Genomic DNA, 19,718 nt, shown 5'->3' with positions numbered 1-19,718 from the left:
TTCTTCTTTTTTTTTTTTTTTTTTTTCTGAGACGGAGTCTCGCTCTGTCACCCAGGCTGGAGTGCAGTGGCGTGATCTTGGCTCACTGCAAGCTCTGCCTTCCGGGTTCACATCATTCTCCTGCCTCAGCCACCCAAGTAGCTGGGACTACAGGCACATGCTACCACACTTGGCTAATTTTTTTGTATTTTTAGTAAAGACAGGGTTTCACCATGTTAGCCAGGATGGTCTCGATCTTGTGATACGCCCTACTCGGCCTCCCAAAGTGCTGGGATTACAGGCGTGAGCCACGGTGCCTGGCCTTCTTTCCTAATTTCTGAAGCCCCAGTAGGAGCATCCAGGAAATATACTATACTGAAAAGTTTGTCTACTGTGTCCTAAACTAACAAATTCATGGTAACCAGAATCATTCCAATAGGCATTTTATTAGGATTATTCAATATGATATTTGGCATATTATCACACCGTGCCTTTGACAACCAGTTCCCTATGTTGCACTGGAAATAAAGTCAATAGTGCTCTTAAATTTAGTAAGAGTAGAAATCCAATTCTAGAAAACACAATCAATTCAGAAAACTCATCCTTAGGGTGCTCTTCCTCTGGAAGTTCTTGTGGGGCAAAATGTCTTTTGGTCAGCATTCAACCAGAGAAACAGAATCAGTATGACATATACAAGCAATTATTGCAAGGAACTCTCCTTTGGCACTGTGGATTTGGCTAAGTCTATTAGTCTGTTCTCACACTGCTATAAAGAACTACCTGGCCAGGTGCAGTGGCTCACACCTGTAATCCCAGCACTTTGGGAGGCCAAGGCAGGTGGATTACCTAAGGTCAGGAGTTTGAGACCAGCCTGGCCAACATAGTGAAATCTCGTCTCTACAAAGAATACAAAAATTAGCTGGGCATGGTGGCACACATCTGTAATCCCAGCTACTCGGGAGTCTGAGGCAGAAGAATTGCTTGAACCTGGGAGGCGAAAGTTGCAGTGAGCCGAGATCACACCACTGCACTCTAGCCTGGGTAACAGAGCAAGACTCCGTCTCAAAAAAAAAAAAAAAAAAGAACTACCTGAGACTGGGTAATTTATGAAAAAAAGAGGTTTAATTGACTCACAGTTCTGCAGGCTGTACAGGAAGCGTGGCTACGAGGCCTTAGGAAATTTACAATCATGATGGAAAGTGAAAGGGAAGCCGGCATATCTTACCATGGCAGAGCAGGAGAGAATGAGAGCAGGAGGAGGTGCTACACACTTTTAAAACAAGCAGATCTCATGAGAATTCCATCAAAAGACAGCACTAGGGGGATGATGCTAAATCATTAGAAACCACCCCCATGATCCAGTCACCTCCCACCAGGCCCCACCTCCAACACTCAGGATCACAATTCAACATGAGATTTGGGTAGAGACACAGAGTCAAACCACATCACTAAGCAATTCCAAAATGCATATGGCTGGCCACCAGAAAGGTGAAGATGGAACTCTAACCCATGAGAGGAAGATGCCACCAGCAGGTGTGGTATTTTTTCATTCAGAGAAGCTTCAGCTCTATTCTAAAGGATCTTCAAGTGATGGATCAGGCCTACCTGTATTTAGCATAATATCCCTACTCAAACCAACTGATTATGGGCTGAATATCTACAAAATACCATCACAATGTCTATATTAGTGCTTGATTAAATAACTAGGGACTATAGTCTATGCACTATAAATCCATTAAAATCAATTGTCACACAGATCTTCATCAGCAGAAAACTGCCTTTTGAGTTTTTCAAAAATTTTTTGTATCTTTTCCTCAGAATCTACAGAAAACTGTTTAATGAAAAAAATAATATTCAGTACACAAGAGTACTACAGATATTAAAGATGAGATTGGAAGTCAATTTATTAAGAAACCCTTTAATATTGTCAAATCAGAACAATCTCGTTAGAATCTAGCATACTTAGTATATTCATTTTGTAAAATCTACATTCCTCTTCCTTTTCCAGGTCTCTCTCTAGAAGAGAATTCACTAAAGAGTCTGGCACTGTTTTCCACCTGATAAGAGACACTTACCATCTATTCTCTGAAGCTTGCTACCTGGAGGCTTCATTTGCGTAATAAAAACCTTGGTCTCCAGAACCCCTTATCATAATCCAGACACTCTTTTCTATTGATTCCAGGACTTTAGATAACTCTTTCAACCAGTTGCCAATGAGAAAATTTTTGAATCCACCTATGACCTGGAAGCACCTCCATGGCCAACTTCGAGTTCTCCCGCCTTTCCAGACCAAATCAATGTATACATGTATTGATTGATGTTTGCTTGTAACTTCTGTCCCCCTAAAATGTATAAAACCAAGCTATAACCCAACCACTTTGGGCACATGTTCTCAGGACCTTTTATGGCTGTGTCATGGGCCTTGGTCACTCATATTTGGCTCAGAATAAATCTCTTTATATTTTGTAGAGTTTGACTCTTTTTGTCAACACCATGGTGTATAACTCTGAATTGGCATCCAAACCAGGTCTTTATTCTAACTGGATCCATAGCAACAGAAGCTCTGCTGCTGTCATGCTATGTTCCCTGCCCATACACCTCTGGTTTTCAAAGGATCTGGTTTTTTTTGTTTTTTGTTTTTTGTTTTTTTTTTTTATTTTTTGGGATGGAGTTTTTTTACCCAGGCTGGAATACAATGGCATGATCTTGGCTCACTGCAACCCCTGCCTCCTGATTTCAAGTGATCCTCCCACCTCAGTCTCCTGAGTAGCTGGGATTACAGGCATGTGCCACCACACTCAGTTAATTTTGTATTTTTAGTAGAGACAGGGTTTCACCATGTTGGCCAGGCTGGTTTCGAACTCCTGACCTCAGGTGAGGATCTGTTGCTTTAAAAGACAAAAAACAAACAACCTTCACAACATACGTATATCTATTTCAATCTCTGAAATCACCTTTGTAAAAATTTTGACAGTGAGAAAATTATGACAGTGCAAGAGATCTCATCTAACCAATTCCATCTTGCTTTTAACCACCAAACTGTTCTTGGTAATTCCTGGGCATGGGCCAAGCTAACTTTGGGAGGAATTTAGTTTATTGTTTAAATGATAATAGCCCTTCCCCCAAACTAAACTGCCTTTGTAATACGATTGAAAGGCCCCACTAGTTTAGGAGGATGAGAGGGGCCTGAATTCTAAGATAATATATGTAAAGGATTACCAGCCATTATTCTGATTTCCAGCTGTTATTCCAGAGGTCTCAAAATTTGCAACTTCCCCAATTACTCCGGTAAATAACATCACTATTGTAGAACTAAGACGGGCCTTCTGAGATGTCTTTTCGGGCTTCTGCATTTCTGACAACCGGATGGCCCCACCTAAACCCATGATTCTTGACTCAACTGGTCCTGTGGCCCCCATCCAAAAGTGGACTTAGTGCCCAAGGACCATTTTTAACATCCCTAGCCAATCAGCAGCACCCATTCCCTAGCCCCCTGCCTGTCAAACTATCTTTGAAAAACCTTAGCCTCCAAATTTTCAAGGAGGCTGATTTGAGTAATAATAAAACCCTGTCTCCCATTTAGCCAGTTCTGTGTATTAAATTCTTTCTCTATTGTGAATTCTCTGTCTTGATAAATCAGCTGTGCCTGGGCACTGGGCAGGATCTCCAGTATTTGCACACTCCCTGACTTATCCCTAAAGATTAATTACCAAGACAGTTAACCAGACTTCATCAATTTATCTGCATATTCGAAGAACCAGAGAATATTTCTTTTCTTTCTTTTTTTCTTTTTGAGATGGAGTCTAGCTCTGTTGCCCAGGCTGAAGTGCGGTGGCATGATCTCAGCTCACTGCAAGCTCCACCTCCTGGGTTCACACCATTCTTCTGCCTCAGCCTCCCAAGTAGCTGGGACTACAGGCTCCCACCACCACACCTGGCTAATTTTTTGTATTTTTAGTAGAGATGGGATTTCACTGTGTTAGCCAGAATGGTCTCGATCTCCTGACCTCATGATCCGCCAGCCTCAGCCTCTCAAAGTGCTGGAATTACAGGCGTGAGCCACCGCGCCTGGCTCAACTAGAGAATATTTCATTTTGAAATTACTTCCGGGACCCTAGTCATTGTGAACTACATCATATGACAATAGAGAGCAATTTTATTCTGAGATTCTGAGTCCTGATAGGTTAAGTGATTAACATTAATAAGTTTGCAAATTTATTGAACAAAATTTACTGCTTTGATAAAACTGATGTTCACTGAGATATCTAAAAATGCATAAAATTATAAAATGGAAAAATACCAGCAGCAAATATTCATTGCCAGAGGAAAGAATATTTGTTCACAAATTACGTATATACACATTAAAAAGTCTCAGAAACACACAAAGATATTTGATTATGTTATGAAGGTTACAGTCTGATTTCACAAAGCTCACATTATGTTTTTCTCCTTTTACTGTATGTCTGGTGCTATCATTTTATTGGTCTCATGTTATAGGAATAAATGCTTTTCACATAAATTCTTGTAGAATACTTATTCCATTTTAAAATGGGGTGATATCATCCACGTGGTTTTCTACTTTTCACAGTTTTAACATCATAATGATAATTTCCTATCCCATCATTTCCAGGTAAAACACTTGTACCTTATACATTCTGATATACCCTGCTTACAAAAGACTTATTTTTACTGCCAACAATAAAGAAGAGCATGTAAATGTCACTCCTACCCCAATCATGGATACATTTGATGAAACTACCGAACTCTCATAGGTTTCTCTTAGTATTTCATAGAGATAGGAGGAGAATATTAGGTTAGGTTTCCAAAAATTGTCAAATTGGCATAGCTTCTACCTGAGTTGTTTGATAAAATAAATGCTACCACAATTAGAAGGCCATCATATCAAAGCCTGCATGAAAATACACAAGAAATCATGTGAATTCAGAACTGAGGAAGTTTTTTCCAATGTAACTACATCTGCCATGTAAAATTACTATAAATTTTGCCTTAACACTGTTGAAAAAATGTAATTGTGAAATATGCAGTGGACTGTTATTGCCAAGTTAACAAACCATTTTCAGCCTGTAGTGTGAGAAGAATTACAAATGATTGTTGAATTTATATTGTATGCAACCAATGGAACATTAGACAAAGCCACGAGTAGTAAAAATCCAACTTCAGAACAGAGGATGAGGGGAAGCCAGCTGCCAAGTGTGATAGGGTAATATTACCCAAAATAATGCTTTGGATTGCAGTACTGAGTATATTCTGCATTTTAACTCAGGTGTCTCTGAGTTATTTTTTGTAGATTTCCTCTCCTAGATATAATTTTAAAATATTGTATTTTCTCCTTGTGAGTCATTTAACACATACTAAACACGTAAGTGCTAATCAGTGTTAAGGTCCTGAAGATGCAGAAAACAAGGTACCTGTAGTTGACATTCTAGTGGTCATCGATTTTGACATGTTCATCATTAGGGTTTTGTAAATGTGTGAACAAACGCTTATTCTAAGGCCTTTCTCCTGAATGACAAGTGTAAATGTCAAAGTTCTGTTTGCAACCCTACTGCACAATTTACAAGAGTTCTCTACTACGATGGTCCCAGGATGATGGGAGTATGCTGAGCTATGGTGAAACACTGAATTTAACTTAAATGTTTTCTCTCCTGCAAGACTGGATGAAATATATCACCATTATGGCCTGTGATAAATTATGATATAAACATACACTGAAGTGCTTACCATATGCCGCTTTTTAATGTTTTGCTCCTTTGTGAACTCTCAGATGAGATTATAGACAACTGAGCAGAGACTTTATCACACACCTTATTACTAAGGATTCTGTCCAACGTGGACATTCTGGTGCAGTTGAGGACTTGAGGCCTGAGGTGGTATGAGGCCATACCACCCTAGTCACACTTCCATAGTTTTGCTCTTATGTCAAGCCCCTGAGGCATAAGATTTGAGTGATCTAGCAATCCCACTATTGAGTATATCCAAAGCAAAGGAAATCAGTATGTGGAACAGATATGTACACTCCCATGTTCATTGGAGCACTATTCTTCACAACAGTTAAGATATGGAACCCACCTGTGTGTCCATCAATAGATAAATGAAGAAAAGGTGGCATACACAATAGAATACACTTTGGGCATTAAAAAAAAACAAAATTGTGTCATTTATGGCAACACAGATGAGCTTTGGAGGACATTATGTTAAACAATATAAGCTAAGCAAAGTAAGATAAATACCAACTGTCCTCACACACATATGGAAGCTAAAAAAGTTGATTTCATAGAAGTAGTGAGTAAAACAGTAGTTCTAGAAGTAGGGAAGTGTAGGGGTTAGGTGAGATAGCCAAAGATTGGGTAACACGATACATAAGTACAGCTAGATAGGAGAAATACATTCTAGTGTTCTAAAGCACCAAAGGTGACTATAATCAACAATAATTTATTGTTTCTTTTCAAATCGCTAGAACAATGGATTTTGAATTTTCCCAAAACAAAGAAATGGTAAATGTTTAAGGTAATACACTAATTACATCAATTTGATCGTTACACATTATATACACATATTAAAATTTCATACCATATCTCATAAATGTGTACAACTTACATATCGTTTAAAAATAATGATAAAATTATATCCAGATTCAAGCGCCTCTTGTAGCGCTTCCCACAGTCCTCACATTTGGATGGGTTTTCTCCATTGTGGTCTCCTTGTTGGTCTTTACAGTATGACCAGTGTACAAGCCTCTTTCCACAATCCTCACATTTGAAGGGTTTTTTCCGGCAGTGGAGTTTCTTATGATTCAAAATACTTGAAGCCCGGCTAAAGCTCTTCCCACATTCCTTACAATTATAAGGTCTCTCTCCAGTGTGGACCCTCTGGTGCAAGTTAAGACCTGACTTACTAATGTAGCCCTTCCCACACTCCTCACATCTGTATGGTTTTTCTCCACTGTGGATTCGCTGATGAATCAAAAGATATGAGGACCATCTGAAACTCTTCCCACATTCTTTACAATTGTATGGTTTCTGTCCTGTGTGAATCATCTGATGCTTATGCAAATCTAGCCTATCAATGAAGGCTTTTCCACACTCCTCAGATTTGTACAGTTTCTCTGCTGTGTGGACCATGCAATGCCTATTAAGACTTGACCTAAGACAGAAGCTCTTACCACATATTTCACATTTGAATGGCTTCTCCCCAGTATGAATTCTCTGATGTTTCTGAAGCTGGAAATCGTGAATAAAGGCCCTCCCACATTTCTCACAAATATAAGGTTTCTCTCCTGTGTGTAATTTGCAATGAACTTGAAGTATTGCTCTACATCTAAAGCCTTTCCCACACTGCTCACATTTGAATGGTTTCTCTCCAGTGTAGACTCTCTCATGAGTTTGCAGACATGAGCTCTGACTGAATTCCTTATCACGCATGTCACACTTAGTGAGTTTCTCTCTCAAGTGAACTCTCTGGTGAATACGAAGAGCCGAGATGTAACAGAAGCTTTTTCCACACTCCTTGCATGTATGAGACTTCTCTCCTGAGTGTAACTGCTGAGGAAGATCAAAGATGGCAACATCACTGAAGGATTGTTTACACTTCCCATTCTGTGAAGGTTTCTGTCCTGTGTGAATTATAGATAGTCCTGCCTCAACCTGGGAGGGGACATCACCTTGTTCAAAGAAGTGAGAATTATTTACGATGGAGTCTTGAGACTGGGTTAAGTCACTTGCAGTTTGTTCCCAGATTTGCTGGCAAGGGCAGTCTTCATGTGGTCCTGCTTCCACAACAGTCTTGCCTCCTATAAGGACACAGAATGAAGAGATGTGGACAAATGAAGCCTTTGTTCACTGTTTTTAAGATTTCACACTTAGGATATGGCATTCAACTTTAATGAATGTTCAGTTTATGTTTTCCCCATGCATCTTGTTTTCTAGTTTGTATGTGACCAATTTATAACCCCACCATATCTCATAGGTAAAATCCTTGATGGAAGTAATAGACTCAATTAAAAAATTGATATAATATATACATTTAATTAGTTACAATTTCTAAGGAATTTTCTGGTCAAAAATCTTGCATGATAAATTGCATGATAAATTACTAAATGTTCATAGTGAAATATAAATCAAAGGGAAATTTAAGGAAAAGCAATAACAAAATCAATAGTTTATATGTCTGTGTTTATGTTATATATCCTTATATAGAAGTTACCCTAAGTAAAAAGAAGTCAGGACTTTGTCCTCAGCATCTGAGGGGTAATCTCTAGGATCCTGACATATCATGCTGGAGGAGAGTGACTTTTTTTGTTAGGGTGCCAATTCTGGATCATTCTGGATAGTGAAACAATATGATTTAGGGTTGTGGCTGGCCACTCATTTCCAGGGTGAGGGGTGGGAGACCATCCTCCCCATGTCAGAAAGAACAACAATGTTTGTTGTTTAATCTGTGAAGTCTGTTGTTACCAGCAACAGGGAATATAGTGGCCATGACAGGACAGAAAAACAGCAGGGAGGACAACATGGCTGGAAAAGATGGTGCAAGGGGGAGAGGACAGATGTAGTCAAGAGGCAGCAGGGGATGAAGAACAGACCACAGGGTCTTTAAAAGCCAATAAAGAGGTTGTAACTTTAATAACATTAAGAAACCATACAGGCTTTTGGACCAAGGAGTGGAAAACTGACTTGCACTTCCCAAGGATCATTTTGGCTGCTCTGAGGAAAATAGATGTCAGGGTGGAAGGGAGGGAACAGGAAAAACAGCCAGAAAGGGGTTATAATAAACCAGGAAAGAGATTGGGCAATTTAGATCAGGGTGATGTAAGTGGGCACAGTCAGAAGTAAAACAAATGGGCAAGTCATGTACAGGGATGCACAGTTGCTTGCTTCTTACCTGAACTTCCCTCTCTTTGGGTTGCTGTCTCCATCATCCAAAACTTTTCTTCCCTTAGGAAGTGGAAAGGGTGGAACGGTTGATGCCCTGTGAATGTGCAAAGTCATGTGCTTAATCCCAATTCATTCTAGGTAATATCAAGGTAAAATTTATTGGAAATTTAGGTTCCCACTGCATACACAAACTTGAATACTCTAGGATACAAAGCCACTCCTGGGGCCTGATGTTCCATTACAGAGGGTGCCTATGCTCACCCACTGACAGCAGGTTTGTGAAGTTCTCAAGCATCACATCTTGGTACAGCTTCCTCTGGGCAGGGTCCAGCAGCCCCAGCTCCTCCTCAGTGAAGAACACAGCCACATCCTTGAAGGTCACTGCCTCCTACAACATCAAGATACATAACCTCAATCCTATGACCATGGACTACTGGGGGAGGAGCAGCATCAAGCAGGCGGAGAAGAGAAGTGGAGGTCAACTTATAGATTGCCCACTCATTCTGTCTGTATCCTGACAATGATTTTCCTGAGCTCCACCAGAAGTGCAATCATGAAAAAGACCGCCTGTATTTTTACTTTGTGCACTTACTGAGTCTCCTTGTAAGTAACCCCTTAGGATTTCAAATGGTGCATCCTGGGCTACACCTATATAGGTTTCAATGAATCTTGCCAATTACCCCAGTTGCCCCAGCAACAATGAGCAATTCAGTCTCAGCTTTGTTTGTTGAGGCTTATTGTCCTCCTCTCTCAGACCCAAACCCTGAATGCTATCACTTTTCTTTAGTATTTGCCAAATTAACAGGTTTTAAGTAACTATTTTCAAAGTGGCCTTGGATCCATTCTCCCCACTTTCTTGTTTACAGGTCTCAAGAATAACCATAAATATGCTAGTTATGCAATGTCCTTCCTAGGGAAGATAACATCTTTTCATTTTTATTTTTTATTTTTATACCTTCTTTGGTCCTAGTCCAATCCATAAAAGATAGTATCTTGAGTTAGGGAGGAACTGCTTAGTAAGTAATGTTGCCCCTGAGGCATATAACCTGGGACAGGCTGCCTCTTGGGGTAGCTCAGCAATGGTGCAAATGGGGCATGTGCAGTCGTGACTCCACCCACTCTAGGCAGCTTTCTTGAGCCTTGGGGGACTGGCTCACAGTGGATCATAGGCTTCTGTTGCCCCTTGCTACCTATATGTAATAAATCTGCTTTATGTAATTTGTCATATATGAGTGTGCTCTCTCATGGTGGGCTTGCCAAGTCTGTAACTAGTGAACCTGTTCCATGGAATTGGTGCAGCCAGCAGGGTCCAATTTGACAGAACTCTGGACCAGCAAAGGGGGAGCACTTATATCCTGGGCAATTGGCCCAGTGCAGTGATGGCAGCCTGGGGGTACACGCTGGCTGGACAGCAGCTTGATGATTTATAAAGAAGACAGAATGATAAGCGGGACACAGGCCACCCCTCCACAGATGTGAGCTGGCTGCACGGACTGAGACAGAGAGGACAGAATATGGAAACACAGGAGCTTGCTGCATGATCCGCTGATTGAGACACCTTAAGTAATAGCTCATTCCTAGGGCCAGAGGACTCAGGAAGTGGGTGAAGTGGGTCAGAGGGTCCCTGGGGCATCTAAGAGGGATGGAGCCAACATATGTGATACAGGCCTCCACAGAAAGGGGGAATAACTATCTGATGGACAAGTATGAATAAAACCAGAAGGACATGTTATCTTGGTGTATAGCGTACTCTTGACACAAGGAACTCCATCATCAATACAAATAGAGTCACAAATTTACAAGGAACAGCACAAGAAGAAAAAACAGGCTAATTTGAGAGCAAAGAGGTAAAGAAGTGGGAGCACTGTTCTTTCCTACTAATTTTTCTACTCCATAATGTAATGGTAAAAAACAAAACAAAAACCAAAAACCAAATGCGAAGCCAACAAAAAAGAGACAAAGGAAGCAACTGGCACATAACAGGTCCCAAATGCCCTTTTCCTCCTTCTCTGTCTTGTCTTCCCAAGACAGAGAAAAATGTATGACAATATGAGCAATAAGATGGAATTTTAATAGCAAGAGAGGTGAGCTCTACTCACCTTGAACATGGTCATTTTTCCTCCTACTTTTTGAAATCTTCAGAGTCCTGAGTAATGGAGCATGAAGGAAGGTGGAATCGTGCCTGGAAAATGCCAGAAACAGTAAAAAGAGAGACATGAAAAGGTGGCTGGGGATGCTGTGTAGCAACATGGACATGTATTATGAATGATCACAGCAGCATTATTCATACTAACCCAAAAACTGTGCACAACCAGAATGCCTTCCTCTGGGTAAATGGATAGAAAAATCATGGCATATCCATATAATGGAATCTAATTTGGAAATTAAAAGGAATGAAGGACCAACTCATGCTACAACATGCATGAACCTTGGAAACATGCTAAGAGAAAGAAGCCAGTCACAAAAATCCATAGATTATATGATTCCATTTATATGAAATGTCTGAATAGGCAAATGTATACATAGAGGAAAAGTAAGCTAGTGGTTGCTCCAGATTTGGGGTGAGAATGAGGTTTAATTGTAAATGGGCACAGAGTCCAACTGGGGGACTCTGAATTATGATGATGGTTACACCACTTTACGAAGTTCCTAAAGATCACTGTACTCCTGAAATGAGTGAATGCTTTATGTAAAATATACATCAACAGAGTTGAAAAAAAATTGCTAATCCACATGTCATTTACCTTCATAAGACTGAATTCTGAGTCCATATTGTTGGCAGATTTATAGTTAAACAAACAAATGAATAAATGAAGAGAACCAGAAGCTCATCTTTAGTAGAATGCTCACTAATAATGTATCTTCCAATAAGAAACTTTAGTTTTTTAAAAAAAGGTAACTTTATAGCAGACAAATCTGAAAGACATCATCTTGGCCAAGTGCACATAGTTGAGATCACCAGTGAAGGGACAAACCAACATCATGTTATGTTGCAATAAAGAGGAAACTTCATCACTTGTGCGATATCCTTACCAACAATACACAATCTGAAACTAAACATGAAATATATCAAACTCCAAATGAACATCTTTCTCCAAAATAACTTTCTCCAAAATAACTTTCCTATTAAAAAAAAAAACATGTTTATAAAAGACAAAGACTGTGGAATCTTTCCAGACAAAAGAAACTATGGAATGTGACTACTAAAGACAATGCATAAACTTGACTTTGAATGGCATTGCAGGTGAAGGGTGGAGCAGGGGACAGTCATAAGGACTTAATTTTTTTATTTTTTGAGATGGAGTCTCGCTCTGTCACCCAGGCTAGAGTGCAGTGGTGTGATCACAGCTCACTGCAACCTCCACCTGCTGGGTTCAGGTGATTCTCTTGCCTCAGCCTCCCGAGTAGCAGGGATTACAGGCGTGTGCCACCACACCCGGCTGATTTTTATATTTTTAGTAGAGACAGGGTGTCACCATGTTGGCCAGGCTGGTCTCGAACTCCTGACGTCAGGTGATCCACCCCCTTAGCCTCCCAAAATGCTGGGATTATAGGCATGAGCCACCGTGCCTGGCATAGGACTTTAAATGAAAAATTGAACAAATTTAAATATGTAACTACAAATTAGATAACAGGATGTCAGGTAATATGCTATCCAACCACTATCTAATGAGTAATACTACAACTACTAGTAGTCTTTTAACAGATCTGATATGTAATAGATAACAATATTATTTAATATCTAATATTATCTAGCATGTTATGTGAAACCCTATACCATCCCTTCCTAAATACCTCTTACCAAAACACCCCACATTTACCATGGTATGTGGGCTTCCTTGCTGCAGAAAGCTATAGTCAGCTGTCTCTGGTTAGTTATGTTACTGGTGGTATTTGGCTGATGGTCATCAACAAAGCAACCAGGAAAAATGTAAACAATTGGCAAATTTGGATAGAGTATATGAGAACTCCTTATGCAATTTTTGCAACTTTTCTATAGCTTTTAAATGATATAAAAATGAAAATATTTTAAATATCAGGAAGTAGTTATAAGGATAATGGGAATAATAAAATTGAGCATGATATAATATGGCAGTTCACTAGTTTATTCTTTTTTTTTTTTTTTTGAGTCTCACTCTGTTGCCCAGGCTGGAGTGCAATGGCGTGATCTTGGCTCACTGCAACCTCCACCTCCCGGGTTTAAGCAATTCTCCTGCCTCAGCCTCTGGAGTAGCTGGGACTACAGGCATGTGCCACCACGCCCGGCTAATATTTGTATTTTTAGTAGAGATGGGGTTTCACTATGTTGGCCAGGCTGGCCTCAAACTCCTGACCTCAAATGATCCACCTGCCTTGGCCTCCCAAAATGCTGGAATTATAGGCATGAGCCACCGCAACCAGCCTCACTAGTTTATTTCTATTAGCAGTATTTAAAATTTTCTATAAAGACATACATTAAAATATAACAATTTTTAAAAATGTTTATAAACAAATAGAGAAATAGATGCAAAGAAAGACTAAAAAGAAATCAATTAGAAGCTTAACAATTACTATCTTTACATCTTGGATTCTTGGGTAATTTAAAAACTTTTTCTACTCCTATTTCTCGCATTTCAGACTGGTCCACAATGATACAGTTCCACAACAATACGAAATACTTGGAAAACGTGAAACAAAATAGTTGAGAAAAAATTTTTTAAATTCCTAGAAGTCCAAGCCCATGAGCCTTGCTCTCAAAGTTCTTTCAATGAAGTCCTAACTTGCTTTCCCCACGAGTCCAGCTAGTTCCTCTGACTCAATGAGAATGTATCCAAGAGATGATCAACTCAGGCTCTGACCTGGACTGCCTAGGTTCCAACCCCAGCTCCACCTCTCACTAGTTGGGTGCTATGCACCCTGTGTCTCACTCTCATCTTTAAAATTGGGAAAAGCAATACTTCACAGAGCCCTAGTGTGGCCTAAATTTATTTGTATAAAGCACTTAGAATGAAGCTACCAATTACGGCTTAATGATTATCAACACCCATGCCCAAGGACACACTCTCCGTTGAGGTGAACATCTCTGTAAAAGAAAAAAGTCAAGGACCAATCACATAGAGATTTGCCCTCAGTAGCCAAGAAGTCCCCTCCCTGTGGCTCTTTTAGAAAGGTCAGGCTGGGGAAGGCGAAAGTTGTGAAATACCCTGACTGCATCGCGGTCCCCCATAAAAGTTAAATGCTCCCCGCCCTTCGCGGAAGGCGGACGCAATTCTGGCTTTCCTAAAAAGAGGTCAGAAGGCCTCCTGGGATCATCCAGCGTCCTGCAGGGATTAGGGAGAAGGACCAGGGCCCCTGCAGGTGGAGCTATGACCCCACCCGGGGACCTGACCTCTTCGGGAAGTTAAAAAGAGACCACCAGTCACCAAGTGACAGGGGCTGCTTTAAGGTTCTCATTTGCGTTACCTCTTTCAGTTCCCAAAAACGATTCTACTAGGATGGTTCTAATGTCCCCATTACAAAAAATAGCAATGGAAAGTATAAGGACATTGAGTAACACTCCACGTCATACTGCGAGAAAGAGGTCGCACACGTAGGGTGGAGGGAGGCAGGCTGAGCGAGGTCAAAGTTCTGGAAACGCTCGGAGCAGGGCACAGAGGATCCCGCCAATTCCACCCCTCGGGATGCGAGCACAGCACTCCCATCCCAGAAAGCTTCGTGGACGGGAACAAAACCCCATTCCCCGCCCCACCAAACCTCCGCTCTCCGCCAAGGCTTCTTTTCCCTTGCTTGGATCATCGATCATCCGGTCGTTGCGACCCCAAGCAAAGGTGACAAGTTCAGAAGGGCCAGCCAGACGCAGAAATGGCTCAAACTACGCGGTTAAGCAGCAACCGCAGGCTCACAGACCGGAACCGCTCGCGCCTCCACAGAGCGTCTGGACTCCACTTCCCAGAATTCCCCGGTTCAACCGCCGGCGTCAAACCTCCACTCCATGAAGTTGATGGACTACAGTTCCCAGAATTCACTCGTCCACCCGCCTGCGCCAACCTGCCCGCGGCTCAGAATGTGTCTGGACTCCACTTCCTCCAATGCGAATGGAAAATGTCTATAAGCTCACTCTTCAGCAGGAAGTGTTGGACTCCGCGGTGGTCGTTGACTACACACACCGCAATGCCCACCGGAAACGTATCCCATATCTCTGAGCGCCTGGAGGGGAATGTGGACTGTGACCCTGTGAGTCGTCCTTCTCTCTCCCTGAGTCTTTGAACCAAAATATTGTATAGACAGGAATTCCTGAAGTCTAAACGCCTCCCACGATGACAGGAGTGTTATTGGGAAGAGAACAAACGAGGAGATCAAGTCTTCAAGGATTAGGATAACCTGACGATGGGAGGTTAAAACTAAGGGTTTAAAGGATGAGCCAGGTGGAATGGTTTGGCAGGGGCAATGAGGAGCATGAAAACACCAGCCGCTACTCCAGAAGCTGTGGGACCACTGGTTTGGCAGGAAAAGCCACCCCCATTTGAGATCACAACTACCAGTGGAGAAGCGGTGTCGTCATGGAATAGCTATCTTCCCATAAACTTTTCATGGTATTCGTATTTCTCCTTAGATGTAGAAACATCAAATTTCAGCGAATGTAGTGAATTGCTCAGTACCTCAGAGCAATAATGACTGATAAAGTGCTAGGCATTGATATCAGTCTTACATTGAGATTGTAAATGCAGTAAAACGGGAAGATTCTATAGGTGAGGGAGCATGTTTTATTAAGAGTTTCATCCTTGCCGAGTGCAGTGACTCAAACCTGTAACGCCAACCCTTTGGGAGGCCTGGGCAGGACGTTCCCTTGAGCTCAGGAACTGGAGACCCCCCAGGGCAATACAGGGAGACTTCATCTCTATAATTTTTTTTTTAAGTGGCCAGGCGTGGTGGCCTGATCTTGGGACTACAAGTCCCAAGTACTCAGGAGGCTGAGGTGGGAGGATTGCTGAAGCCCAGGAGTTTGAGTGAGGCTGCAGTGAGCTATGAGGCCACCACTGCACTCCAGCCTAGGCAACAGATACCTCAATAATTAAAAAAATTTTTTCTTAAGTTTCTTCCTATTTCTTGGTGAAACATAATTTCTTTATTATAGTTAGCAATTTAAAAACTGGCATTGGTTTAAAAAATAATAGTATAAAGCTAAATTAGGAAACAATTCATCTAAAAACCTGTTCTTTTGAAGGTAACCTGATTTTTTCTCCCTATAAACATACATTGGCCTATAAATCAGTATTCTTCTTTTAAAAAAATGGAGTCTGCTGTTTTTTATCTATTTTTCTAAACTAAAAACTTTTCATAATTTTGTTTAGACACAAAAACAAGGTGACTGTGCCAACCTTATGATGCCAAACATCCAGTCTCTGAAAATTGAGTGATCACTATTCATAAGCCAGTTATAGCTGTATCCTTGATCTACTCTGCCTTCCCGAAAGATAAAATGTATTGACACACTCAATCTTAGCATGCAGGGAACTGAGCCTAGGGGCACTTGGTATCAAAGGTCCCTTCTGCTCCCCAGGTCCTTGCACTCTGGGTCTGTGATGGGAGAAGCAGCCTCTATGATCTCTGAGATGCCTTTGGGGTCATTCTTCTAGTGTTTTGGACAGCAGGTCGTGCCTTCAGTTGACATGACCAATCCAAACTAATCTCATAAATTGATTGCTTATCTCTATCCTTGTTTTATCCAGAACAGGCTTTCTAATTTTTTTCCAAAGTAGATAGGCTGTGAATTTTTTAAATTCTTAGTTCTGTTTCCCTTTTAATTAATAATTCTGACTTTCTGTGGGGTTCCTCCCACAACACATAGGAATTCTGGGAGATGCAATTCAAGCTGAGATTTGGGTGGGGACACATCCAAACCATGTCACTGATGACACTAACAAAAACAACAGGGAAAGGACTCCCTATTCAATAAGTGCTGCTGGGATAACTGGCTAGCCATATGCAGAAGATTGAAACTGGTCCCCTTCCTTACACCATATACAAACATCCAGCTGGGTGCTGTGGCTCACCTCTGTAAAAATTGGTAATAATGTCCCCACTTTTGTTTCTGATTTTAGTTACTTGAGTCTTTATTTTTTAGTCAGTCCTGCTAAAGTTTTCACAATTTTGTTAGTCTTTCAGAATAAGCAACTCTTGGTTTGGTTGATTTTCTTTGTATTCTTCTTCTCTATTTTATTTATTAATACTTTAATCTTTATTATTTCCCTCCTAATCACTTTCTGTAAGATTCTCTTTCTCGTTCATGAAAATAAAATTAGGCTATGGATGTCAGTTCTCCTTTTTTAATATAAGCATTTGTAGGTATAAATTTCCCTCCTTCTACTGCTTTTGCCTCATTCCAAAAGTTTGGGCCATTGTTTTCATTTTCAGTTGTCTCCAGGTATTTCCTAATTTCACTCCTGATTTACTCTGACATATTATTTAAGAGTGTGTTGCATGCACACGTATGTTTATTGAGGCACTATTCACAATAGTAAAGACTTGGAACCAACCCAAATGTTCATCGATGATAGACTACATTAAGAAAATGTGGCACATATACACCATGGAATACTATGTAGCCATAAGAAAGAATGAGTTCATGTCCTTTGTAGGGACATGGATGAAGCTGGAAACCATCATTCTGAGCAAACTATTGCAAGGACAGAAAACCAAACACCGCATGTTCTCACTCATAGGTGGGAATTGAACAATGAGAACACTTGGACACAGGATGGGGAACATCACACACCGGAGCCTGTTGTAGGGTGTGGGGAGAGGGGAGGGATAGCATTAGGAGATATATGTAATGTAAATGACGAGTTAATGGGTACAGCACACCAACATGGCACATGTATACGTATGCAACAAATCTGCACGTTGTTCACACGTACCCTAGAACTTAAAGTATGAAAAAAAAAGAGTGTGTTGTTTAGTTTCCACATACTTGTGAATTTTCCACTTTTCATGATGTGATTGAATTTCAGTTTTTGCGATCTAGATTATAATTGGAAAAGACTTTTATGGTATTAGACTTTTGAAATTATTAAGATGTTTTATTGAATTTATTAAAATGTTTTCAGCCTGTAAGAAAAAATACAAATTATTGTTGAATTTATATTGTATTCAACCAATGGAACACTAAACAAAGCCACAAATACTAAGAATGCAACTTCTGAATAGAGGAGGAGGGGAAGACAGGAACCAAGTGGGAACAGGTATTATCAAAATAATGCTGTGAACTGCAGTATTTAGTGTACTCTGCATTTCAACTCAGGTGTCCCTGAATTATTTGTATATTTCCTCTCTTAGATACAATTTTAAAACATCATGTTTGCTCCTTTTGATTCATTTAACACACAGTGAACACAAAATGATAATCAGTGTTAAAAGTTGTGAAGATACAGCAGAAAACACATGTCGCTGACATTCTAGTGGTAATCAACTTTGATATGTTCATGATTAGAGTTTTGTAAATGCATGAATGAACTCTTGTTCTAAGGCCGGCCTCCTGAATTACTGTAACTGTCAAACTTTTGTTTGAAGCCCTACTGCACAACTTAACAAGGGTTCTCCACTATGACAGTCCCAGGACCACTGGGGTATGCTGAGCTATGGCTGAAAAAGGTTTTAACTTAAATGTTTTTTCTCCTACAGGACTGGATGAAATGTATCATCAGCATGGATTCTGTGATAATTTACAAGATACGAACTCAAAGGGAACTGCTTTCTATGTGCCTTAGATTTTAATGTTTCTCCCCTTTGTGAATGCTTAGGTGAGATTGTAGTCATGAAAACTGAGTAAAAACTTTATTACATACATTACTGAGGCTTCTCGCCAATGTGGACACTCTAAAGTTGAAGACTTGAGGCCTGAATGAAGCACATACCACCCTCCCCATACTTCTATAGTTTCTCTCCCATGTGGAGCTTCTGAAGCCTAATAAATTCAAGTGATCTAGCAATTCCACTATTGGTATATCCAAATGAAAGGAAATCAGTATGTCGAGGAGGTATCTGCACTCCCAGGTTCATTGTAGCACTACTCACAAAAGCCAGGATATGGAATCCACCTAAGTGTCTATCAATACATGAATGAAGAAAAGGTGGCATATATACACAATGGAATCCTCTTTAGACATAACAAGGAAACAAAATTTTATCATTTGTGGCAACATGGATGAGTTTTCAAGGACATCGTTAAGTCATATAAGCCAAGCAAAGAAAGAGAAATACTGACCTCACTCATATGGAAGTTAAAAAAAGCTGAGTTCATAGTAGAGAGTAGAACAGTGGGTGTAGAGGCAAGGAAGTGTAGGAGGTAGGTGAGATGGCCAAAGGCTGGCTAACAGATACAAAAGAGGTAGAGAGGAAGAATTTATACTGTTCTGCAGCACTAAAGGTGACTATCATCAACAATTATTTACAAATTGCTAATAATGTGTTGTAGTCTCACAAATGCACCACACTGTAGCAGTCTCTCTTGTGATGTATCACTCGGAGCTCTTAATCTCATGTCCAAGATGATTAAGAAGCACGGACACAAGGGTGAAATTGGAGTGAAAGTTTAAAAAGTGAAAGAAAAAAAGCTCTCCACAATGGAGATGGGGACCCAAATAAGTTGCCCACTACGAGGCTGGGATCTGGGGTTTTTATGGACTGAGAAGGGGAAGGAATGCGCTTAGCCTGCGGGCTGTCCTGGAGAAAGTGTGATTCAGCTTGGTCTGGGACCTTGGCCTGGGACCAATCAGGAACTGAAGTGATGATTCATAAGGGCTATTCAGCTTGACCGGGGACCAATCAGGAGCTGAAGTGATGATTCATAACGGCTATTCAGCTTGG

The 19,718-nt window shown here is 40.6% G+C and overlaps 1 protein-coding gene and 1 long non-coding RNA gene across 4 annotated transcripts in view; one reads left to right on the top strand and one right to left on the bottom strand.

The window, feature by feature from the left end:
• Positions 1–4,121: 4,121 nt before the first annotated feature.
• Positions 4,122–14,789, bottom strand: ZNF230 (zinc finger protein 230). 2 transcript variants are annotated; one of them, XM_011997729.1, is made up of 5 exons: positions 14,607–14,789; positions 10,973–11,055; positions 9,135–9,261; positions 8,881–8,967; positions 4,122–7,789 (listed from the first exon to the last, which is right to left on the bottom strand). In XM_011997729.1, the coding sequence occupies exons 2-5, from the start codon at positions 10,985–10,987 to the stop codon at positions 6,594–6,596; spliced, it is 1,425 nt and encodes a 474-aa protein (XP_011853119.1). In that variant the 5' UTR covers positions 10,988–11,055; positions 14,607–14,789; the 3' UTR covers positions 4,122–6,593. The 2 variants fall into 2 exon arrangements, with proteins under 2 accessions (XP_011853119.1, XP_011853118.1); XM_011997728.1 differs by lacking the exon at positions 10,973–11,055 and having other exon boundaries at positions 6,413–7,789; positions 14,607–14,648.
• Positions 14,790–14,841: 52 nt separating this feature from the next.
• LOC105552168 overlaps positions 14,842–19,718 on the top strand; it is a 6,221-nt gene continuing 1,344 nt past the window's right edge. The window contains exons 1-2 of one of the 2 annotated variants that reach the window (XR_001007956.1): positions 14,842–15,445; positions 18,534–19,239. This is a non-coding gene — a long non-coding RNA (uncharacterized LOC105552168). Of the gene's footprint in view, positions 15,446–18,533; positions 19,240–19,718 lie in introns of those variants that run through there. The other variant, XR_001007955.1, reaches the window with a different exon arrangement.

The sequence above is a fragment of the Mandrillus leucophaeus genome, unplaced genomic scaffold (assembly GCF_000951045.1).
Source record: "Mandrillus leucophaeus isolate KB7577 unplaced genomic scaffold, Mleu.le_1.0 Scaffold546, whole genome shotgun sequence".
NCBI classification, from domain to species: Eukaryota; Metazoa; Chordata; class Mammalia; order Primates; family Cercopithecidae; genus Mandrillus; species Mandrillus leucophaeus.
Note: the sequence above shows the minus strand (reverse complement) of the source record. Positions and strands in the feature narration are given on the sequence as shown.

Coding starts and splice junctions, on each gene's coding strand:
- ZNF230 (XM_011997728.1), bottom strand. CDS start 14,648: ATGATCCAAGCAAGGGAAAAGAAGCCTTGGCGGAGAGCGGAG. Junction 9,262..14,606: donor AGCCTTGGCGGAGAGCGGAG/GTTTGGTGGGGC, acceptor TTGATGTTGTAG/GAGGCAGTGACCTTCAAGGA. Junction 8,968..9,134: donor CACAAACCTGCTGTCAGTGG/GTGAGCATAGGC, acceptor GCACATTCACAG/GGCATCAACCGTTCCACCCT.